General features: G+C 40.1%; 1 protein-coding gene across 1 annotated transcript in view; it reads left to right on the top strand.

The window, feature by feature from the left end:
* LOC126109714 (D-ribitol-5-phosphate cytidylyltransferase-like) overlaps window positions 1-26635 on the top strand; it is a 58996-nt gene that overhangs the window by 13074 nt on the left and 19287 nt on the right. The window contains exons 4-5 of the mRNA XM_049914768.1: window positions 10097-10247; window positions 16879-17156. Of these exons, the coding sequence (XP_049770725.1) occupies window positions 10097-10247; window positions 16879-17156 (429 nt within the window). The remainder of the gene's footprint in view (window positions 1-10096; window positions 10248-16878; window positions 17157-26635) is intronic.

Here is a 26635-nt window from a genome sequence, read left to right as displayed (position 1 = left end):
GTTCTCTATTGAATCATATCAGTTGGAGGGTAGATAGTATTTACAGCATCCTGTTGAAAACCACTTGCAGTACTGGCTGAAACGTTGGCCTATAAGACAGTGTAGTTACACGCTTAGGGAAGTTTTATTGAAGATGGGGATGGCTGTACTTGCACCATGTAATGACGTGTCAACTGGCAGCACCCTGTATCATGCAACTGAAAAAGTCAGTGATATAGTTAGCTAAGATTTTAAACATGGCTGAAACAGCAACTGTTGAAATTCTTCACGGTAAATGATGACAGCCAAAACAGTTTCAAACCCCTCCTTGCTTTAATGTAATATAGTCTGGATGACTAGAAGCTAGTTTTCTTGCCTGTTGATGTCGGTGAGATGCGCTTTTCCTGTCTTGTTAGGATTTTACGTATTTTTTATGTTTTGCTGTTTGTGGTTTTTGATATGTACGTGTGGTTAATTGACTGTTATGTTTTTATTCATGACAACAGATGGTTTCGTTTTACTTTAACATTTTGGCTGTTTTCGCTAGTATGTATTTTACAGTTTAAGTTACGCAAGATTCTCGCGCATAACACTAGTGCCCTCTCTCGTTTGATGTGTTCCGTAGCGCAAGCTTCATCTGTTTGACACTAGGACACAAGTAAATTGGTTTCATATTTTCTATTTTACGTAGATGTTTTTAAATGGTTCTGATATGTTTTATTTATTAAGACAAGAAGTTTTGAATTAGCACAACTTTTAATAATTTTGATGCGCATGTGTATGTGTCCATGGATTTCAATGTGCGCGAGTATCTGGCACATACCACAAGTGCCCTCTCTTGGCGTAACTATCTGCCCTAGGGCTTTCACACCCTCTTCATGATAGTTCTTAGGCAAAGTACTGATGTGAAGCTGTGTTCGCATTGACCCTCTATCCCTAATCGTGTTGTATAAATGAAGATGATGTTTTAACTACTGACGACGCCTTTGGCATAATTGTTTTCTTAAACTCCATTGCAGGATGTAATTTTAGTAAGTCACTAGAAGTTTTTGTGCCTGTAATACTCTGGTAATTTTATGTTTACTTAAGCTATAGTGTTTTTTCTTTCTCATTTCTGATGTTAAGTTTTTGCTAATGAAAGTGTCTTCCTGTTCAGGGTATTTTACTTCCGATGAAGGTATATTTATACGAGGGCCGTTCAGAAAGTAACCTCCGGTTGATTTAAAAAAATACACCAAGTTAAATAAAAATATTTTAATATATACATCTTACAACTACATCTTTGCACTATTTTTCTACATAGTCTCCATAGCGATTGAGGCACTTATCGTATCTCTTCACAAGCTTTGAAATTCTTTCTGCATAAAAATCACCCGCTTGTGCCTGGAGCCAGCCTGTGACCGCATCTTTGAGCTCTTCGTCGTCATCAAACCGCTGTGACCCGAGCCATTTCTTCAAATGCATGAAGAGGTGATAATCACTTGGCGCCAGGTCTGGGCTGTAAGGTGGATGGTTGATAACGTCCCACTTGAAGGACTCAAGAAGGGCCGTTGTTCTGCGAGCAGAGTGAGGACGGGCGTTATCGTGCAAAAAAACGATACCAGAAGTCAGCATACCACGGCGTTTGTTCTGTATAGCCCGTCGTAACTTTTTTATTGTTTCACAGTACACGTCTTGATTAATGGTCGTACCACGTTCCATGAATTCAACCAACAACACCCCTTTGGCATCCCAAAACACCGTTGCCATCAGTTTTCTGGCAGAAAAATCTTGCGAGGCTTTTCTTGGTTTGGTAGGCGAATTTGAATCTTTGATTGTTCTTTTGTCTCAGGGTTCACGTACTTAATCCAGGTTTCGTCACCGGTCACGATTCTGTTTAACAATGGTTCTCCTTCGTCCTCATAACGTGACAGAAAGTCTAATGCAGAGGCCATTCTTTGAGTTTTGTGGTGGTCGGTAAGAATTTTGGGCACCCATCGTGCACAGAACTTACGGTAACCCAATCTTGCTGTCACTATCTCGTACAAGAGAGTCTTAGAAATCTGTGGAAAACCAGTAGACAACTCCAACATTGAGAAACGTCGATTTTCACGAACTTTTGCATCAACTGTCTGAACGAGTTCGTCAGTCACCAATGATGGTCTACCACTCCTCTCTTCATCATGAACGTTTTCTCGTCCATTTTTAAATAAACGTACTCATTCACGGACAACTCCTTCACTCATAACTCTTGGTCCGTACACGGCACAAAGCTCACGATGAATAGCTGCTGCAGAATATCCTTTGGCTGTAAAAAACCTTATGACAGCACGCACTTCACATTTGGCGGGGTTTTCTATTGCAGCACACATTTCAAACTGCCACAAAAACTAAACTAGCGCAGGTACGATGTTCACTCGACCACGGCTTGATGCCGACTGACCTGTTGAGTGCGTGAACGCACAGATGGCGTCGCTACTCCCCCCACAACCCGCACTGTGACCGATCGGAGGTTACTTTCTGAACCGCCCTCGTATATACCGAAACTGTGGTCAAGAATTTTAATAAATCTTTATTCTGCAACTATTTTGGCTGTCATCATTTATCGTGAAGATATAGTTAGCTCTTCTACATCTACGTCCATACTCTCAGGCCAGTGTACCCATTTAAGGACTCTTCCTCATTCCATTTGCATATGTGGTATGGAAGAATGTCTGCTTAAATGTCTCTGTGTGCACTGTAATCATTCTGATCTTGTCTTCAGTGTCTGTACTGGAGCAATACATTGCTGCATTCCTTACTAAAAGTGTTTCTTGAAACTTTGTACACTTTCACAGGATTTTACCATCTCGCCAACAGGCATTGAACTGAATGCAGACGAGCTGGCATCGATATCACAGTGAAATAATGCAGAATGCTGTCACAGAAGGTACTCATAAAGTGTGGTATTGGCTGACCCACTGATCCAGGTGTTTACTTGCCAGATGCAATAGGCTTGGACCAGCAGCTCTTACAGAATATCAATGTACTTGGACCTGGCTCTCACTTTGCACCATACTCTTGGTTTCTATGTGTCAACTTCCTCAGTCATTTGCAACAGTCACATGTGTTTTTCTTTGTGCTCATCTCTGTGTTGTTGTCTGATTCCCTCCTCCCCCACAGATTAACATGTCGGGTTCGTTCTTTTCTTTCCTTTTTTTCTTTCATGTCCGTTCCATAAGAACAAATTGAGGAGCAAATCACCATGGTTGTGTGTGAAATTAACATAAACAAAATAGAATGTAGACAAAACCTATGCAGATGACAAGCTGCAAATATATATATTATTATAGTCATATGAATATAATAGAGGGAAACATTCCACGTGGGAAAAATATATCTAAAAACAAAGATGATGTGACTTACCAAACGAAAGTGCTGGCAGGTCGATAGACACACAAACAAACACAAACATACACACAGAATTCAAGCTTTCGCAACAAATGGTTGCTTCATCAGGAAAGAGGGAAGGAGAGGGAAAGACGAAAGGATGTGGGTTTTAAGGGAGAGGGTAAGGAGTCATTCCAATCCCGGGAGCGGAAAGACTTACCTTAGGGGGGAAAAAAGGACAGGTATACACTCGCACACACACACACACACACACACACACACACACATATCCATCCGCACATACACAGACACAAGCAGACATTTGTAAAGGCAAAGACTTTGGGCAGAGAGGTCAGTCGAGGCGGAAGTACAGAGGCAAAGATGTTGTTGAAAGACAGGTGAGGTATGAGCGGCGGCAAATTGAAATTAGCGGAGATTGAGGCCTGGCGGATAACGAGAAGAGAGGATATACTGAAGGGCAAGTTCCCATCTCCGGAGTTCTGACAGGTTGGTGTTAGTGGGAAGTATCCAGATAACCCGGATGGTGTAACACTGTGCCAAGATGGGCTGGCCGTGCACCGAGGCATGTTTAGCCACAGGGTGGTCCTCATTACCAACAAACACTGTCTGCCTGTGTCCATTCATGCGAATGGACAGTTTGTTGCTGGTCATTCCCACATAGAAAGCTTCACAGTTTAGGCAGGTCAGTTGGTATATCACTTGGGTATTTTCACACGTGGCTCTGCCTTTGATCGTGTACACCTTCCAGGTTACAGGACTGGAGTAGGTGGTGGGAGGGTGCATGGGACAGGTTTTACACCGGGGGGCGGTTACAAGGGTAGGAGCCAGAGGGTAGGGAAGGTGATTTGGGGATTTCATAGGGATTTTAGCGATGACCGGTTTCAGTCCGTAATGACCATCCTCAGATCTTGTCTAAAGAATTCATATTGTTATCAAAGACTGGAATAAAAAACATTTGACAGTATTGGATCACTGTTTGTATACACAACCATGTCGCAGTTGGTGAAACATACACTAACGGCCAACTTACTTGATGTTTTCACACAGCACAACTCAGCGGCTCATGCAGCTTAACCACTTTACTTCAGGGACCTTTCCCTTGATAGAAATCATGAAACTTGGATCTCCAAGCTGCTCCAAAACAAAGACTCGCCGACCAATACAACTCCGCGGCATATCACGCTGATAGGGCACACCTAGTTGTAGTCGACACTCCTTTCTTCTCAGATGTCCCAAGTCTCTCAATGTTTTGCTTTCAAAAGCTGACGGCTGACTCTTGAAGCCCACCAACCCAGAAGAAAGCCACACAATATCCAAAGATCATATACAACCTCCAAAATGGTTGCAACAATATAACGAGTGTACCCAGTGCTGGTGCCAGTCCGCCATGGCTCAGATGCTTATTACAATAGTTTTAATGCCAGACAGATTTTAGAATTCAGGAAAACATTGCCATTTAATAAAAGAGGACAAAATGAATGTAAATGTGTACTAAATATGAAAGTTAATGGATGATGGCAAACTGGAAAGCAAAAGTAGGTAACTGAATAACAGAAAAAAATATACAAAATTAATTGACCTCAGTTTTCTATTGCTGCTTTCTTCATTTATTTACTTTTCTCTGCCTAAGAGCTTCAATGTTGAGTATGACTGATTTAGTGCAGCTCAGTCTCAAAACACATTTCAGATGATAATGGATAACGGCAAACTGGAAAGCAAAAGTAGGTAACTGAATAACAGATAAATTATACAAAATTAATTGACCTCAGTTTTCTATTGCTGCTTTCTTCATTTATTTACTTTTCTCTGCCTAAGAGCTTCAATGTTGAATATGACTGATTTAGTGCAGCTCAGTCTCAAAACACATTTCAGATGATAATCTGATATAAAGCATCTCATTTGTATTTTCATTAGGGAAAAGAGCTGCTCACAACTGTACGTTGGTCCGAACAGACTAACCATCACTGCTGCATGGCTATGAAGTTTCAGGTAACTCGTCTGTGACAAATTTTTGTAAAAGTCACTTAAAGTCTTTCTGCTCTGATATCTATGTTTCAATTCTGAATCACACTGAAAGACCTATGAACTCCATTTGCAGAAGGTGGCTTACAGAATCGATGTCCAGAGGGTAGAGTAGCAAGAATTCTAAAATCTTTTTCCAAACGTGAATTATCAGTGAATCTTGTTTCAAAATCAGTACGCAATTTTCAGAAAAGATCTGTATACTCTCCAAAATCTGTAGCAGTGACAGTGTTTATTAATGCTGACAGTTTTGGAAATTAAGAGACATTTATAGCCTCCAGCTACCTTTCCCAGAGCGACAGTTTCATCTTGAATGCTTTTATTTAGTCACAGAAATGGATGATGAGAACATCCTTCCCTTGAAGTGACAAGCACAAGTCAAGAAGATGCCCTCTCAAATCAGTTAAAAAGGCTAAATTACAAATCCATCTATAATCCAGCAGCCCATGAACACTTTCTTCCTTCATTTCCATGAGTAACGATATATCTTGGTGCAGTTCGATGAAGCGCTCCAGAACTTGAGCACGACTGAGCCAGCGAACCTCTAATTTATAAGGTAAATCTCCATATTCACAACCAACGTCATCCAGAAATGCTCTGAACAAGCACTGATTGAATCCTTTTGCTCAAATAGAATTGGTCATTTTCACAACCAAACTCATTCAGTATTCAGTTTTATGCTTTTGGAACACAAATGTTGTTGATAAATCAGGCAATGTGTAGGGATAAGCAGAAAATCATGATTCTTCATTTTAAATGTAGGCGGTGGTCATATTAATGTTTAAAATGCAATAATTCCCAGCCAAGTTAATCTGTGAATGTGGAAAAGAAGACCACATTGTTGTCGACATTGTCTTATGTACAGGGATTAGGAATCTGCGTATACTGTCTTCATGAAGTTTATGTTCATTGTTTTCTTGGTCAGTGTATGTCTCTGCTACCTTCCAGCCTGTAGTTCAGGATTATCCTGGGTAGTCTGTCATCTCTCATTATATTCACATGTTGCTTACCTCTATCTCTGTATTCATTGTCAGCAACTTGTGGTCTTGTAATTAGCGTTGCTGACTCTCGATAACAAGGCCCCGGGTTCGATTCCCAGCTGGGTTCGGTTCGATTCCCAGCTGGGTTGTGAACTTTCTGTGTGTGTGTGTGTGTGTGTGTGTGTGTGTGTGTGTGTGTGTGTGTGTGTGTGTGTGTGAGCGAGAGAGAGAGAGAGAGAGAGGAGGGGGGGGGGGGAGAGAGAGAGACAGAGAGAGAGAGAGAGAGAGAGAGAGAGAGACACCTGTCCAAATGTGCCATGTAAATTCAACTCATTTCAATCTTTAACAAATCTCTATATTGTCAGTCGCTCTCTTCAAGAATCTCGCATCTCCTGTCTATATTTTGCTGTCATCTTTCTCTTTGTTTACTCGATTTTCATTTCTATACAGCAGTTATGGTATTACAGTAATTCTATTAAATTCAGTTTTTGTATCTTTTTCATTATCATAATTTAACTAGTGTAGCATGCCAGGTAGCTAAAAATTTGACAAATGTTCAGTTACTTCATTGTTAATTATGAGGGTCACTCCAAAAGAATTGCACACTCTTTTTTTTAAAATCCATCTTTTATTCTACATGTTTGAAAGTTTTACAGTGTGTTGATACATCCTTTAGGAACAATATTTTCATTTCTCCACATAATGTCCATCCCTCTCAACTGCCTTATGCCATCTTGGAACCAGCGCTTGTAAGCCCACATGGTAAAATTCTGGACCAACCTGTTGGAGCCACTGTTTGGCAGCGTGCACAAGGGAGTCATCATCTTCAAACCTTGTTCCACAAAGAGAGTCTTTCAGTTTCCCAAAGAACTGATAGTCTCATGGAGCCAGGTCAGGACTGTAAGGTGGGTGTTTCAGTGTTGTCCATCCGAGTTTTGTGATCACTTCCACGGTTTTTTGATTGACATGTGGTCGTGCATTGTCGTGCAACAGCAAAACATCTTGCTTTTGCCGATGTGGTCGAATACGACTCAGTCGAGCTTGAAGTTTCTTCAGTGTCTTCACATATGCATCAGAATTTATGGTGGTTCCACTTGGCATGATGTCCACAAGCAAGAATCCTTCGGAATCGAAAAACACCATAGCCATAACTTTTCCAGCAGAAGGTGTGGTTTTGAATTTTTTTTTTTTTTTTTCTTGGGTGAATTTGCATGATGCCATTCCATGATTGCCTCTTCATCTCTGGTGAAAAATGAAGGAGCCATGTTTCATCACCTGTCACAATTCTTCCAAGAAATTCATCTCCACCATTCTCGTACTGTTCCAAAAGTTTGCTGCATACCGTTTTTCTTGTTTCTTTGTTAGCCACTGTCAACACCCTGGGAACACACCTGGCACTAACCTTTTTGAACGCGAACACTTTCAGTATTCTGCAAACACTTCCTTCCCCTATCCCAACAAAGCATGACAATTCATTCACTGTGATGCTTCTGTCAGCAGTCACCAATTGGTTAACTCTCTGCACATTGTCTGGAGTATGTGCAATACGAGGCCTGCCGCTGTGAGGACAATCCTCAATATTGCCATGCCCGCTTTCATCACGTCACCTGCTTGCCCTCCGACTAACTGTACGGTGATCAACAGCAGCATCTCCATACACCTTTTTCAACCTCTTGTGGACGTTTCCCACGGTCTCATTTTCACAGCACAGGAATTCTATGACAGTACGTTGCTTCTGACGAACATCAAGTGTAGCAGCCATCTTGAAGACATGCTGTGACGGCACCACTCACGGGAACATGTTGAAGTAAGTTTGAAAAGAAGTGGGAAGGATGTATCTACACACTGTAAATTTTTCACACATGCAGAATGAAAACTGTATTTTTACAAAAATAGTGTGCATTTCTTTTGGAGTGACCATCATACTATCATGACCATACTGGGTATTTACCTAGAAAGACCACAACTTTCATCTTGTGTAATGAAGTTTTAAGACTTTATTCTATACATATATGTTTTATTCAATGTGCTATTAACTGAAAGTCATCTTTTTATACTCAAATTATTAGTTTTTCATCTGCAAATAGTAGTGTGCTTAGATTCACTTGTTTATCCAATTTAATTCCTTGGTAATCATCAGATTTCAAATTTTTAAGGACACTGTCACTATAGCTGCAGGGTAAATTTGTCATCAACCCAAAGGTTGCACCGAGCACCACAGTGCTTTACCAGACAAGATCATCCTGTTGCCTTCTTCTGACTTTTGAACCGATTTACCCAGCCAGTTAAAGGGGGTCTGCAGTTTAACATAGACTTTGAACCCTGGTGCAGTTCAACGTTTATCACATAACAAAGACCACCAGAGCTGAAACGAGTGATCACTAACAGAAAAAAAATTATAGGATGACTCAGGTTTGAACCCCAGGTCTTAGTCAGCATAAGTGTTAAAAATACACAGAGGAATTACAGACCTGGGCTGTGAGTGAGCATTGATTGTAATCAGTGGGGAAAGTTAAACCTGTGTCCTCTCCTTACTAGGCAAAAGCCCTGACCACTGAGACATCTGCACCCAATAGATTGCAGTAAATGCCTGCTCACAGCTAAGGTCTGTGGTAATTTCCAGGAAACAGTGCACATCAAAACCATAACCTCACTGCAAACTATATGTATCGAGTGCTTGATCCTTGAAGTGGAACGTCACCTGACAGTAGTTGAACTTTGTGTGAGAGTAAGCACTTCAGTTTTTGTATTTTCACTACTTATGAGTATCTGGTAAATATCTCTCCTGTGAGTTTCTCCCAATTTTCCAGCAACATGTGAAAAATGTGTGCTGGGAAAGGAATGGTGCTTACATCAGACACGGTATTGTACATGATGCCAATACCTGATAAATAATGTAAGTGATAGTATTGATTTCTTTAATTCCTGTGAGTGAAATAAGTGCTGTTACTCTCTCTTCTTTAATGACTTTCTATTTTCAATACATTTGTCGTTTATCATCTCTCTTGTCAACACCTTGAGAGTGAAGCATTCCATCTGTATATTGCTCGTTGTCAGCCCGTGATTTTGATGTGCACCATTTGTTGGAAATTACCAAGTCTGTATGTCGTTTTTGTATTAATTCATAGTGGCTGCTGGCTCAAAAATAGTGTCTGTTCTTTTGGGCAATTCTGAAACAACAGACCCCACACATGTGTAAATGTTAATAAGATTGGGTGAAAGAGAACGCCCCTATTTCACTCCTTGGTTGCCCGCATCTCGTGGTCGTGCGGTAGTGTTCTCACTTCCCACGCCCGGGTTCCCGGGTTCGATTCCTGGCGGGGTCAGGGATTTTCTCTGCCTCGTGATGGCTGGGTGTTGTGTGCTGTCCTTAGGTTAGTTAGGTTTAAGTAGTTCTAAGTTCTAGGGGACTGATGACCATAGATGTTAAGTCCCATAGTGCTCAGAGCCATTTGAACTCCTTGGTTGATTTTTATCTCATCTGTAATCTTTTCCCCTGTATTCATTACTATTTTTATTTCACAATATAAGCTTTCAATTCTACTGATGAAGTGTGCTGGGTAACTTCTATCATTCATTCTTGTCCATAATTTATCACAATCAGTTCGGTCAAGAGCTTTTCCAGAATCTACAAGCAATGTGGATTGTGAGACAAATTATCTTTTTTCTATGTGCCATTTGATTGTGAAAATATTGACTCAGCGTAATTTTAAGACACTTGTGCAGAGAAATGTTTTGCATTGCAGAGCACGGAGGATGAACTGGATCGCGGGACAGAGTGCCTTGCTCTGGTTCTGCGGCACGCCGGGGTGCGGCCACGTCTCCTGGAGGGACCACCAGACCTCTGGAAGGTCACCCACAAGAGGGACGTGTATGCCGCTGCCGGCTGCCTCAGGGGTGAGCTACAGCTGTGTGTGAATGTTGATGGTGTCAGTGGGCAGAATGAAAAATGTAGATGCAACACATTTCTGCGAAAGTGCAGATAATGATTATTTAACACTCAGACTGCTTCATTCGATACTTGGCAGTCATGCTTCTGGTGCACCACTGCTGCACTTCTCAAACATACCGGGTGACAAACACTTCAGACATGCTCGCCTTTTCTCATGAGAGGAACACACCATAGGCTGCTTTCTGATACAGTTGAAACTTGGCAGTTGAAAGAAGGGGAAGATAAAGGTACACACATTTTGGCTTAGGTGCCAACTTTCAGTAGTTTCTGACCAAGTGATGGTCAGAAGATTCAGAGTTATTACATCACTCTGATTGTGCAACAAGTATACAAGAGAGTTGATAGTGCAGTGGCTGAGCAAGCCTGTGCTCTAGGGGTAGTGTCTTTGGCCAGTAAACAAAATGCGTGGGTTTTGGAGCCCTTGGGAGGGGGGGGGGGGGGGGGTGAGAAGAGGGAAGCAAGGAGCACAGCTTCAAATTTTTGTGCTCCATGTTCAAATTCAGTCGTATGTCATATGTTTTCTTTTTCTTTACTCTCTCTCTCTCTCTCTCTCTCATTGTTACGGAACTATGTGACATCAACACTTTTTGTGCCATCGTGAAATCTAATGGAAGTACTTTCAAAAGAAATGATCCTTTCAAATCTTACTAGAAACAGATTTTATTGCCACAAGTCTTATATACTAAGTGGCAACTGAAAATTAAAAACATGTTACTTCTAGTATTTCAGTTTTTGCTTTCATTTTTACTTTTATGCTCAAGAGAACCAATGTGTTCCCCAGGGTGATACTTTTCAGTGAAAGTATACATCACATGATTAACAAAAATGCATACAGTTTTGGTGGAATTACTTTTAATGAAAAGTTTGGTTTTCCCATTTCATCGACTAACAGCCAATCATGTAAGGAGTGATGACTTTGTCCATTCCGTAAGTCACTAATGTAGAGAAACGGCCTCATTTTTATGTAAGTTTGGAAAACTTTTCCGAAAAATGATGAGTGGTTTCTTCTGTGAGCTCACCCAATTTTGTGGCCACTGCCATTCTATTACTTGGTTTAAGTCTTGTTGGACTAAATGACAAAATTTGCCACTGACTTATTAGAGACAAACAATTACTGTTGGTAACAGTTTTCTGGAATGTCTTAATCCATGCCAGTTGTGATGATAAATGATGTTTTAATATTATTTAAGTGCTTACTTCGTTTTTCAATAATTCCATTGTATCCAGAATGAGATTTTCACTCTGCAGCGGAGTGTGCGCTGATATGAAACTTCCTGGCAGATTAAAACTGTGTGCCCAACCGAGACTCGAACTAGGGACCTTTGCCTTTCGCGGGCAGTGATAGTTCTGCAAGGTTCACAGGAGAGCTTCTGTAAAGTTTGGAAGGTAGGAGACGAGATACTGGCAGAAGTAAAGCTGTGAGGACCGGGCGTGAGTCGTGCTTCGGTAGCTCAATTGGTTGAGCACTTGCCCGCGAAAGGCAAAGGTCCCGAGTTCGAGTCTCGGTCGGGCACGCAGTTTTAATCTGCCAGGAAGTTTTAATTCCATCGTATTTCAAGATGTCACAAAAAATATTGATGCCACATACTTTTGTGACAACAAAAGAAAAAAGAAAACATAAGACTGAATTTGAACACAGGATGTAGAAATTCGAAACTTTGCTCCTGGCTGCTCCAATACCACCTTACTTGGATACATGCTGAACAAGAGGGCTGATGAAGTGGCATCGAAACTTTGACTGCCATTTTCTTGGAAACTATTATGTCTGGGCGCATAAGCCAGAACAGGTGTCCCTTTATTTTCACCCTTCTTTCACCCTGCTGAGTTTCAACTATATCAGAGAGTGACTTATGGCAGTTTCCCCTTATTAGTTATCTTGTTCTGGATTTATGATGCACATTAGGATAGACAGGAATATTTATTTACATTATTTGCTGCAATCTGCAGTGACAGAACAGTCCCACAGCAAAGTGTGAAGACACAGAGTTGACATAAAGCACGGGCCGTATATTGAAACATCATCTGTCCATTTCATATTGAATGACAGAGTGCAAAGAAAGTCTGCCAGAGACACTGACATACATCGATGACAAAATGTGTACTCTGTCGCCTGAAAAAGTGAACTGAAGACATGGTCAGGTCGGTAGCACTATCATGTTTATAAGAATTTTTAACATTTTGCAGCCCTGTCAGCAGCTGTGATAAATTAATACGTCAAAGATCTGCCTCAGTTGCGAAAAGTTACTGGTCTTTACCCAGGTTTCAGCTAGAGTAATCTAGCCTTCTTCAGAAGCATAAAATAAACTAATACATGCCAGAATAAGGCACGGTCAAACATAAAAAGCTAATACCGTGGTACCATGTCAAGCTATGTTACTTAGCTGAGGAACAGCCTCGGCCCTACTTCATGGAAAGTGGTCGGTTAGCCGCAGATGCTGCGTTCCAACCATCAGCTGTACAGTGGAGTGACTACAATGAAAATCCGTGCCGGATTGTATTTTATAACGGCTGTAGTCGCCACAGTGCCTGTTCCTTTGGACCTTCATGCATGTCCAAAGGAACTTTGCATCATAATCAGAATAACTCAGGTGCTGCAATATTGTAAAAGTTTTGTAATTGTGAAGTTGCTGATTCAAACCTTGCTAGCAGCAACATAACCTTTTTTTCCTGGTTCAAGTTGCCTTTTCATTTACAAATAAAAAAGTTAGTTAACAAAAAGAAAAACTTGGTGTGAAAATGCGAAACCTCAAATAAAGAATACAACAGTCTTTTATTTTTAGAGATTGAACAGTATTGCTGAGGTGCATAATGTTTCTCATTTAACAACAAGGTATTTTGCATGTATATATCAAATTTTAATTTTTCATATGACCAGTAATTAAAAATAAAAATATCGACTTTTTATTTGAAAATATGATTCACTGTTCATTAATCAACATTTTTATTTGCTAATAAATGTGTAATTTAAATAAAAAGAAAAATAATATTACTGCCAGTGAGAACTGAATCAGTGACTATACAATTCCCAAGCTTTTACGTTGCTCACTTGGCTACTGATGACTGAAGACTGCCTTAATGATTTACAGTGTGCGTACGTGTGTGTGTTTCGTACTACTGGTTTAGGGAATTTATGTCTTGGAAATGATCTGCAAGTGCTATAAATACTAAGAAATTCAAAGATTGTCTGTCCGTAAGGTCTCATTGTGAGAAGTGATGCAGCTATTGTTGAAACTTGGAAAGTGAAGATCTTGTACTTAACAACAATAGTTGGTATTACTGTAAAACTGTGTTGACCTTACACATGAAATTATATGAGGAAGATACCATATCAACCAGTAACATCAGTTCAGTCTCAGTAAAGGGCATGCATACTGCACTTCAGTAGCCCACATAGCAACTTTATTCACTGAACTGCAAAGTTCCTGATGAAACTGATAGCCTGCACAGAACTAATATTTTTATTTAAGTGCAAAGAACCTTGTCATACGATGTGTATGGTTTGTTGGTACACTGAAACTGAAGGGACAGCTTCTATCACTTGAAACAATGAACAAAACTTATAGGACATGAACAAGAGTTGGTGGTTTGTAAAGATAGCTTGACAGGTCTGCCCCCTCCCACAGCCACATTGTGCTGTTGTGGCAGGGGAAGACAAAATGAGGATTGCCATGCTGACAGTCTGTGCTTCTACAGACGTTGTGTAAATAATGTCTTCTACATCTACATCTACATGCTTACTCTACAATTCACACTTAAGTGCCTGGCAGAGAATTCATCGAACCATTTTTATACTACTTCTCTACCATTCCACTTTCGAATGGCGCATGGGGAAAAAAGGAACACCAAAATCTTTCCGTTCGAGCTCTGATTTATCTTATTTTATTATGATGATCATTTCTCCTTACGTAGATGGGTGTCAACAAAATATTTACGCATTCGGAAGAGAAAGTTGGTGATTGAAATTTCATAAATAGATCTCGCCACAAAGAAAACGCCTTTGTTTCAGTGACTGCCACCCCAACTCACGTATCATATCAGTGACACTCTCACCCCTATTGTGCGATAACACGAAACGAGCTGCCCTTCTTTACATTTTTTCGATGTCCTCCGTCAATCCTACCTGGTAAGGATCCCATACCGCGCAGCAATATTCCAGCAGAGGACGGACAAGTGTAATGTAGGCTGTCTCTTTAGTGGGTTTGTTGCACCTTCTAAGTGTTCTCCCAACAAAGCGCAGTCTTTGTTTCACCTTCCCCACAATATTATCTATATGATCTTCCCAATTTAAGTTGCTCGTAATTGTAATTCCTAGGTATTTAGTCAAATTGACAGCCCTTAGATTTGTGCGATTTATCGTATACCCATAATTTATCAGATTTCTTTTAGTACCCATGTACACTTTTTTTGTGTAGTGCAGATTGCCACTTTTCACACCATACAGAAATTCTCTCTAGATCATTTTGTAACTGGAATTGATCGCCTGATGATTTTACTAGACGGTAAATTACAGCATCATCTGCAAACAATCTAAGGGGGCTGCTCAGATTATCACCTAGATTATTTATATAAATCAGGAACAGCAGAGGGCCTATGACCCTACCTTGCAGAATGCTGATATCACTTCTGTTCTACTCGATGATTTACCGTCACTACGAACTGTGACCTCTCTGAGAGGAAATCATGAATCCAGTCACACAACTGAGATGATACTCCATATGCACGCAATTTGATTAATAGTCGCTTGTGAGGAACGGTATCAAAAGCCTTCTGGAAATCTACGAATATGGAATCGATCTGAGATCCCTTGTCGACAGCACTCATTACTTTGTGTTGCACAGGAACGATATTTTCTGAATCTGTGTTGGTTATGTATCAGTAAGTCATTTTCTTCAAGGTGATTTATAATGTTTGAGTACAGTATATGCTCCAAAATCCTACTGCAAATTGAGGTCAGTGAGTCTGTAATTCAATGGGTTACTCCTATTTCCCTTCTTGAATATTGATGTGACCTGTGCTACTTTCCAGTCTTTACAAACAGACCTTTCATCAAGTGAGTGGTTGCATGTGATTGCTAAGAAAGGCGCTATTGTGTCTGCATACTCTGAGAGGAACCTGATTGGTATACCATCTAGACTGGAAGACTTGCCTTTCTTCAGTGATTTTAGTTGTTTCGCAACACCTAAGATGTCTACTTTTATGTCACTCATGCTAACAGCTGTTCTGGTTTCAAATTCTGGAATATTTATTTCATCTTCTTTCGTGAAGGAATTACGGAAAACTGTATTTAGTAACTTCGCTTTAGTGGCACCATCATCGGTAACATTGCCATCGCTATCGCACAGTGACGGTATTGACTGTTCTTTGCCACTGCTGTACTTTAAATCCGACCAGAATCTCTTGGGGTTTTCTACCATATTTTGAGACAATATTTCATTGTGGAAACTATTAAAAGCATCTTGCATTGACGTCCACACTAAATTTCGAGCTTCCGTGAAACTTAGTCAGTCTTGAGGATTTTGCATTTTTCTGAATTTTGCGCGCTTTTTCATTGCTTCTGCAACAGTGTTCTGACGTATTTTGTATACCATGGTGGATCAGTCCCATCTCTTATTAACTTATGCGGTATGAATCTATCCATTGCTGTCAATACTGTATCTTTGGATTTGGGCCATATCTGGTCTACACTTACATAATTAGCTTGAAAGGAATGGAGACTCTCTCTTAGGAAGGCATCAAGCGACTTTTTATCTGCTGTTTTAAATAGATATATTTTGTGTTTATTTTTAGTGGTTTTAGTTGATATGGTTTTAAGCCTCACTACAGTGACCTTGTGTTCACTAATCTCTGTATCCGTCATGATGCTCTCTATTAGATCAGGATTATTTGTGACTAAAAGGTCGGGTGTGTTTCACAACCAAACCCATTTCCTGACGTGAGGTACATAGCATGCCTGTATAATCCTGCATGTCTGAGCATACACTGTCTGTTGTCTCGTTCACTAAATATGTGGTAATTAGTATGCCGCTCCTGAACCCACCAATTCCATTTTCTCATTAGAGTTGTGAGACCTCGATCAAGATGAGCAGCAATATGAAATGATAAAGACAGTCACAATAGGCCACACTAATGCTACTCCTGAATTCTGACATACATCGGTAGATGCTTTTTCCCCCTTACACAATGCATAACACATTCTTCTCACAAACAACCAGTATTCAAGTGCAATTTATAAAAGAGTAACTCACTGCATAATCACTCCTATATGCAGCTTGTAGATGGCATTACTCCTACTTACTTTCTGTGGTTGTGCTGAAATGGTTATCTTTTGCATATTCGAATATGTGGTACTCTCAATGACAATTTTACATTTGTTACATGCTGTCTTCACGGTATTGTAATGTAATAGTCCGCACTGTTCTCTGTGCAGAAACAAACTTGGAGGCTTTGCCTATCCATCACTGCAACAATAATAATCTTATGTTTTCTGTTGTCTCTAGACACCAACAGCCTTTTAAAATAACCCTCTATTTATACCACTGCATACCGGAGTTGAACAACAGTCGCCCATCCCTGCAGAGCGCAGCACACGCGTGTGCGTGGTGGCAGCGGCAGACACGGAGGCGGCACGGCTGCTCGCGGAGGAGCTGACCCCGCGGGTGGGTGAGCTGGCGCGCATCACGACGGGTAGCATCCCGGAGCCCGGCGACTCCCCACCTGGCACCCCGCCCGCCACGGCTGCAGCGGCACCGGCGGTCACCTCCACGTACAACACGGTGGTCTTTTTCCACGTGCACGAGATCTCACAGGACGGGCAGCTGCTCGACCTGGCCACGGTGCTCGATGTTGAGAAGCAGGTGGGTACCTCTACATCTACATCTACATCTACATTTATACTCTGCGAGCCACCCAACGGTGTGTGGGGGAGGGCACTTTACGTGTCACTGTCATTACCTCCCTCTCCTGTTCCAGTCGCATATGGCTCGCGGGAAGAACGACTGCCGGAAAGCCTCCGTGCGCACTCGAATCTCTCTAATTTTACATTCGTGATCTCGTCAGGAGGTATAAGTAGGCGGAAGCAATATATTCGATACCTCATCCAGAAATGCAGCCTCTCGAAACCTGGACAGCAAGCTACACTGTGATGCAGAGTGCCTCTCTTGCTGAGTCTGCCACTTGAGTTTGCTAAACATCTCCGTAACGCTATCACGCTTACCTAATAACCCTGTGACGAATCGCGCCGCTCTTCTTTGGATCTTCTCTATCTCCTCTGTCGACCCAACCTGGTACGGATCCCGCACTGATGAGCAATATTCAAGTATAGGTCAAACGAGCAATATTCAAGTATAGGTCAAACGATGCGTGAAGAGTTTGACAGAGCACTGAAAGACCTGAGTCGAAACAAAGCCCCCGGAGTAGACAACATTCCATTGGAACTACTGACGGCCTTGGGAGAGCCAGTCCTGACAAAAGTCTACCATCTGGTGAGCAAGATGTATGAAACAGGCGAAATACCCTCAGACTTCAAGAAGAATATAATAATTCCAATCCCAAAAAAAGCAGGTGTTGACAGATGTGAAAATTACCGAACTATCAGTTTAATAAGCCACAGCTGCAAAGTACTAACACGAATTCTTTACAGACGAATGGAAAAACTAGTAGAAGCCGACCTCAGGGAAGATCAGTTTGGATTCCGTAGAAATACTGGAACACGTGAGGCAATACTCACCTTACGACTTATCTTAGAAGAAAGATTAAGGAAAGGCAAACCTACGTTTCTAGCATTTGTAGACTTAGAGAAAGCTTTTGACAATGTTGACTGGAATGCTCTCTTTCATATTCTAAAGGTGGCAGGGGTAAAATACAAGGAGCGAAAGGCTATTTACAATTTGTACAGAAAGCAGATGGCAGTTATAAGAGTCGAGAGACATGAAAGGCAAGCAGTGGTTGGGAAGGGAGTAAGACAGGGTTGTAGCCTCTCCCCGATGTTATTCAATCTGTATATTGAGCAAGCAGTAAAGGAAACAAAAGAAAAATTTGGAGTAGGTATTAAAATCCATGGAGAAGAAATAAAAACTTTGAGGTTCGCCGATGACATTGTAATTCTGTCAGAGACAGCAAAGGACTTGGAAGAGCAGTTGAACGGAATGGATGGTGTCTTGAAGGGAGGATATAAGATGAACATCAACAAAAGCAAAATGAGGATAATGGAATGTAGTCGAATTAAGTCGGGCGATGCTGAGGGAATTAGATTAGGAAATGAGACACTTAAAGTAGTAAAGGAGTTTTGCTATTTGGGGAGCAAAATAACTGATGATGGTCGAAGTAGAGAGGATATAAAATGTAGACTGGCAATGGCAAGGAAAGCGTTTCTGAAGAAGAGAAATTTGTTAACATCGAGTATAGATTTAAGTGTCAGGAAGTCATTTCTGAAAGTATTTGTATGGAGTGTAGCCATGTATGGAAGTGAAACATGGACGGTAAATAGTTTGGACAAGAAGAGAATAGAAGCTTTTGAAATGTGGTGCTACAGAAGAATGCTGAAGATTAGATGGGTAGATCACATAACTAATGAGGAAGTATTGAATAGGATTGGGGAGAAGAGAAGTTTCTGGAACAACTTGACCAGAAGAAAGGATCGGTTGGTAGGACATGTTCTGAGGCATCAAGGGATCACCAATTTAATATTGGAGGGCAGCGTGGAGGGTAAAAATCGTAGGGGGAGACCAAGAGATGAATACACTAAGCAGATTCAAAAGGATGTAGGTTGCAGTAGGTACTGGGAGATGAAGAAGCTTGCACAGGATAGAGTAGCATGGAGAGCTGCATCAAACCAGTCTCAGGACTGAAGACCACAACAACAACAGGTCAAACGAGTGTTTTGTAAGCCACCTGCTTTGTTGATGGACTACATTTTCTAAGGACTCTCCTAGTGAATCTCAACCTGTCACCCGCCTTACCAACAATTAATTTTATATGATCATTCCACTTCAAATCGTTCCGTACGTATACTCCCAGATATTTTACAGAAGTAACTGCTACCAGTGTTTGTTCTGCTACCATATAAGCATACAATAAAGGATCCTTATTTCTATGTATTCGCAATGCATTAAATTTGTCTATGTTAAGGGTCAGTTGCCACTCCCTGCACCAAGTGCCTATCCGCTGCAGATCTTCCTGCATTTCGCTGCAATTTTCTAATGCTGCAACTTCTCTGTATACTACAGCATCATCTGCGAAAAGCCGCATGGAACTTCCGACACTATCTACTAGGTCATTTATATTTATTGTGAAAAGCAATGGTCCCATAACACTCCCCTCTGGCACGCCAGAGGTTACTTTAACGTCTGTAGACGTCTCTCCATTGAGAACAACATGCTGTGTTCTGTTTGCTAAAAACTCTTCAATCCAGCCGCACAGCTGGTCTGATATTCCGTAGGCTCTTACTTTATCAGGCGATAGTGCGGAACTGTATCGAACGCCTTCCGAAAGTCAAGGAAAATGGCATCTACCTGGGAGCTTGTATCTAATATTTTCTGGGTCTCATGAACAAATAAAGCGAGTTGGGTCTCACACGATCGCTGTTTCCGGAATCCATCTTGATACCTACAGAGTAGATTCTGGGTTTCCATAAATGACATGATACGCGAGCAAGAAACATGTTCTAAAATTCTACAACAGATCGATGTCAGAGATATAGGCCTATAGTTTTGCGCATCTGCTGGATGACCCTTCTTGAAAACTGGAACTACCTGTGCTCTTTTCCAATCATTTGGAACCTTCCATTCCTCTAGAGCAGGGCCGGCCAGAAATTCTGCACGCGTGCGGTGCTCCTGCACATGTGCAACTTCCGGGTCACAGCGTGTACGCCGCAGCCGTCAGCGTTCCTGTAGTGCATGTTTCTACCCACAGATGTCGCTTTATCCACTTGCTGGGATAGATTAGATTAGATTAGATTTACTTTCATTCCAATTGATCCGTAGTGAGGAGGTCCTCCAGGATGTGGAACATGTCAGAAAAACAACAATACATGACAAATATTTACAACTAAAACAAATAAGCTAATTTACCATTCCACAGGCCCCAAGTGGAATGATCATCATTCTTTAATGAACACTAAGAGTCATTTTACAAATACTATTGCACTGAATTTAAAATAAAAAAGTTTTATATTTATTTATAAGGTAAGAAACATGTAATACAACTACTGTAATACTTATTTACAATGAACACATTACTGCACTGAAATGGTGCAGAAGTTAGATTATACTTACACACACACAAGCACACACACACACAAATTTTCAGTGAACACATTACTGCATTGAAATTGTGCAGAAGTTATGTTGTACTTATATACAAATCAGTTGGTTTTACTAAGAAATTCATCAATGGAGTAGAAGGAGTTGGCCACCAATAAATCCTTTAGGCTTCTCTTAAACTGAATTTCATTGGTTGTTAAGCTTTTTATGGCTGCTGGCAAGTTATTGAAAATGTGTGTTCCTGAATAATGCACACCTTTTTGTACAAGACTAAGTGACTTTAAATCCTTGTGAAGATTATTCTTATTTCTAGTATTGATTCCATGAATTGAGCTGTTGGTTTGAAAAAGTGATATATTTTTAATGACAAATTTCATTAAGGAATAAATATATTGGGAAGCTGTAGTTAGTATCCCTAGTTCCCTAAACAGGCTTCTGCAGGATGTTCTGGAGTTCACACCACATATAATTCTTACTGCACGTTTTTGTGCCCGGAAAACTTTAGCTTGGCTTGATGAATTACCCCAGAAAATAATCCCATATGACATTATGGAATGAAAGTAAGCATAGTATGCCAGCTTTTTCATTTTTATATCCCCTATGTCTGACAAAATTCGCATTGCAAACAGAGATTTGTTAAGACGCTTCAGCAGTTCTGTGGTGTGCTCCTCCCAGTTGAATTTATTATCAAGCTGTAATCCCAAGAATTTAACACCGTCCACTTCTTCTATCTTCTTGTCATCATATGTTAGACATATACTCTTGGGACACCCCTTACAAGTTCTGAACTGCATGTAGTGTGTTTTTTCAAAGTTTAGTGACAAAGAATTGGCTAGGAACCAGTGATTAATGTCCACAAATATTTTATTGGCTGATCTTTCTAAGACTACACTTGATTTGCTATTTATTGCAATGTTTGTATCATCAGCAAACAAAACAAACTTGGCATCTGGTAATGTTACTGATGAAAGGTCATTGATATACACAAGAAAAAGTAAGGGCCCCAAAATGGAACCTTGTGGGACCCCACATGTAATTAGTTCCCAGTTGGATGATGCCTGATAGCTTGATACATGTCTCTTTCCTAATAACACCCTTTGTTTCCTGCCAGAGATATAAGATTTGAACCATTTTGCAGCATTTCCTGTTACACTATAATATTCTAGTTTACTTAAAAGGATATTGTGATTTACACAGTCAAATGCCTTTGACAGATCACAAAATATACCAGTTGCCTGCAATTTTTTGTCTAATGAATTAAGTACATTTTCACTGTAAGTGTAGATAGCCTTCTCAATATCAGAACCTTTTAGAAATCCAAACTGTGACTTTGACAGTATGTTATTTGAGATAAGATGGTTATAAAGACGACTGTACATTACTTTTTCGAAAATTTTTGAGAATGCTGGCAACAGTGAAATCGGACGGAAATTTGATGCTATTTCTTTATCTCCCTTCTTAAACAGTGGCTTAACTTCAGCATATTTCAGCCATTCAGGAAATATTCCACTGATAAACGACTGGTTACACAGATAGCTTAATATGTTACTTAGCTCAGAATCACATTCTTTAATTAACTTTGTTGATATTTCATCATACCCACTAGATGTTTTTGATTTTAAAGATTTTATGATGGACATTATTTCTGTTGGGGTAGTGAGGGTCAAATTCATATTATGGAAGTTACTTGAAATGTCTGGTCTAAGGTAATCCATAGCAGCATCTACCGAACCTGACAACCCCATCTTTTCAGTAACAGTTATAAAATGTTTGTTAAAAAGTTCTGCAACACTATACACATCTGTCACCAATGCATCATTTACTCTTAATGCTATTTGTTCCTCTTCATGTCTGGTTCTACCGGTCTCCTCCTTCACTATATCCCATATTGTCTTTATTTTGTTATCTGATATGACTATCTTTTCCTTGTAATATATTTGCTTTGACATCCGTATTACAGTCTTTAATATTTTGCAGTATTTCTTATAATGTGCTATAGCATCAACATTGGAAATGTTTCGGATTGACAGATACAGTTTTCTTTTTGTTTTACAAGATACCCCTATTCCTCGAGTAATCCATGGCTTCTTTGTAGACTTTGCTCTAACCTTGGTAAGTTTTGGGGGAAAGCAGTGTTCGAATAAGGTAAGCACTTTATTAGCAAAAATGTTATATTTTTCATTCATGCCATGAGCACTGTAAACATCAGTCCAGTGAATGTCTCTGAGGAGTGTCCTAAAATAATCAATTTTTGGCTTACTGATTACCCTCTTGAGCTCAGATTTAACAGATTTTATATCCTGTTCAGTATTAACATTTAACAGATGGAACTGCATGTCATGGTCTGAGAGGCCATTGACTATTGGTTTTGTAATATAATTTTGTTCATTTGACTTTTCTATAAAGATATTATCAATGGCTGTTTGTGAGCAAGTGGCTATCCTAGTGGGGAACTTTACTGTGGGAATTAAGTTGAATGATAGTGTTACTAACTCAAATAAGTTCTTATTGGGAGAGTCTTTAAGGAAATCTACATTGAAATCACCAGCAACCACTATTTCTTTGTTTTTGGTTCTTAAATGGGCCAGTACAGCTTCAAAGTGGATACTCTGTACCAGCGCAATCTAGTGCTCTTTCCACAGCTTGCAAGCTAACCATGGGAAGGGTTTTCGTGTATTAAACATTTAAAATACTATCACAGTCTACTCATTGAAACATCTACTATTATGTTAACAGTCTAAACCAGTAAGACATGTAATACAGTTAACAACCGTGGGTTTTTATTAAGGCAGCTTGACTGACGGCATGTAAATATGCGTGATGTTTTTGAGCTAGTATTTAAGAAAGAGAGCACTTAGCGACTTCCAACGAACCTTATTCATGATTTCAAATAACATTAAACTAATGCAAGGTTTCCTATAACGTGCAACTTCCGGGTCACAGCGTGTACGCCGTAGCCGTCAGCGTTCCTGTAGTGCATGTTTCTACCCACAGATGTCGCTTTATCCACTTGCTGGGACACACTGTACCGGCGCAATCTAGTGCTCTTTCCACAGCTTGCAAGCTAACCATGGGAAGGGTTTTCGTGTATTAAACATTTAAAATACTATCACAGTCTACTCATTGAAACATCTACTATTATGTTAACAGTCTAAACCAGTAAGACATGTAATACAGTTAACAACCGTGGGTTTTTATTAAGGCAGCTTGACTGACGGCATGTAAATATGCGTGATGTTTTTGAGCTAGTATTTAAGAAAGAGAGCACTTAGCGACTTCCAACGAACTTTATTCATGATTTCAAATAACATTAAACTAATGCAAGGTTTCCTATAACTAATTCTCGGTGCCCTCAGTTACACTCACATAATTTCTGTCTCACTGACCTCTGAACAGAATCATAACCGCAGACCGCTCGCTGATCACCTGTTATTTCAATACCATTATTGCTATATCTTTCATCAGTCCCGTATGAAATCTGCATAATAACCGACAATTAGATGAATGTTATGTTTTATCGACTTCAGCTGAGCGTAGCCCTTCACATATTTTTAAAAAAAACCTAAATGTAAGTATACATTGAAACAATCGGTTTAATGACCAATTTTCCTCTTGCTTGTACCACATAAACAGGGAAGTGGAGCCACCGCCGTTCATTTAGGACACATGTCTAATAACAGATGTCACTGTCGCTCCCTGTCGCACATGTGCAGTACTTCCGCACGTCTGCACACTGTGCAGCATTTGGCCAGCCCTGCTCTAGAGACTTGCGGTAAACAGCTGTTAGAAGGGGGGCAAGTTCTTTCGTGTACTCTGTGTATACTCAAATTGGTATACTGTCAGGTCCAGTGGACTTTCCTCTGTTGAGTGATTTCAGTTGCTTTTCTATTCCTTGGACACTTATTTTGATGTCAGCCATTTTTTCATTCGTGCGAGGATTTAGAGAAGGAACTGCAGTGCGGTCGTCCTCTGTGAAACAGCTTTGGAAAAAAGTGTTTAGTATTTCAGCTTTACGCATGTCGTCCTCTGTTTCAATGCCATTATCATCCCAGAGTGTCTGGATATGCAGTTTCGATCCACTTACTGATTTAACGTAAGACCAGAACTTCCTAAGATTTTCTGTCAAGTTGGTAACAGGGAATTTGAGAAATGAGAACTTTAATTTATCGGAATGAAATAAAAATGCGTGTGCGAAAACTGAAATTGTGAGCAGATGAAATGGCTGGTGTAACATTTGCATTCTGTCTAAAATGTCCAAAAATATAATTTAGCATCAGTGTAACAGCCTCAAGTGTTTTTACAGTTTACGACCTATAACACAGAACCACATGCCAGCAATAATGACAGCAATGTTAAATTACTGAACTGCAAGCCCATTTTAAAACTTATCTCAATAGCTGGATGTTTTGGTTCAGCTTTTTGCAGCTAGCTCCACACTATTGTCATAAATTTCCATTTATCTGAAAAATGCGCTATACAAAAATGTGCAGTCTGCTTGTCAAATCAATCTCCCATGGCCTCTGTCACATATACATTTATACCCTAACAACATTCAGCAGAATACCTCATAAGAATCAAAGTTCCATCTTGGTTAACTTCATTACAGTACAGCATTTTTTTAAAAACTTTTTAATCAGAAATTATTTAGCTCTTATATTTATTATTAACTATGTAATAACTGTTTAATGTTTTTCCATTAGTCACATTCTACATTTCTTTTTCACATATTGCTACTTCTAACACTTCCCCGCATTTGTATATTATTTATTTAATAGGTTTTATCTGTGTCTATTTTAGTTTTTCTAATAACTACATTTTTTGCATAAAACATATGCAGACTTTGGTTACAATAAACAGTGGAGTATACATATTAGTGTTGCATTATTTGCTACATAAAATGTGCAAAATGTTATTTCACTGTTATTAAACTGAGAAACATATATATATATTGTCACATGCTATCCAGACTCGAGTCCAAATCTGAAAGCAGGATTATCGGGAAAGTACAACATTTAGAAGTGAAGGCATGTTTATCACGTACAACCAGAGCAGAGCAGAACAGAACAGAACAACACTGAACTCTCAGGTGGAGAGTGCTGCTGTGTAGACATACATGGAATATCTCAAAATAAGCAACCATTAAAAATGTAGGAACTTTTGAGAACCTTCCGGAAATTACAAATATTAAATACAAATAATTGCTGGTGGTTGGGTTTGAGCTAGCAACCCACAGCACACTGATCAATGACACTAACCACAGTGCCACACTGCTTGCAGCACAGCTTGTGGCAGTATCTATATTTGTGAATTATTAGTAATCGATATTTTGGAATGCTGCGTAACTTCTTTATTTTAGAAAAAGTAATTTTTTTTGACTGCACAAATGGGGGTGTCAGACAGTTCATAATGTACTGGTATTGGTCAGCTCATCAACTTCCTGTTGTATCAGTTACATCAAAATGGCCCTTACTTCCAAAAGGGAAAATTCAGGACTATACAACACCGTCATAACTTAATTTACGTATCAAATGTGGCAACTGATCACGTAAAGTAGACACTACACCAGGACCGTGGGACAGGAGTTGTTCTTACTGTGTACCTGTCATTCTGCATATTTCTGTCTTCTGCAGTAGGGAACTATGGCTAATAATTGTTTATAAAATGGTGAAATAAATTGCTAAATTTTACTCTTTTTTCATAGCAATACAAGAAATCAAGCTGTGCAGGAACGGCTCTGTTAGGAGTGGCTAAGGCAGTGGGTGAATGTGTTGAAAGAAATAGATATTGTTCTGACATCTTTTCTTGAAATAAGGCCATTTATTTGTAGAAAAACCAACAGATGAAAATTCAAATGGGCAACATGAGTCAGGCCAGGGGAGGCGAGGGTGAGCCAAGATGTAGTGGTGGGCGAAACATAGTTCGCAGCAAACTTAGGCGAAGTTAAAGAAAAGTGGTGGTTGCCATTCGTACAAGTCCGAATGACGTGGCAGCTACAGAAACAAAGTCCTCAGTGCCGTAGCACTGGGAAGAGAAGATAACGTTCACAGCCACAAGGCACGCAGCAGAGAGAGCGT

The sequence above is a fragment of the Schistocerca cancellata genome, chromosome 12, assembly GCF_023864275.1.
Source record: "Schistocerca cancellata isolate TAMUIC-IGC-003103 chromosome 12, iqSchCanc2.1, whole genome shotgun sequence".
NCBI lineage: Eukaryota > Metazoa > Arthropoda > Insecta > Orthoptera > Acrididae > Schistocerca > Schistocerca cancellata.
The sequence above is the reverse complement of the archived record's forward strand: the minus strand, read 5'-3'. Positions and strand labels throughout refer to the sequence as shown.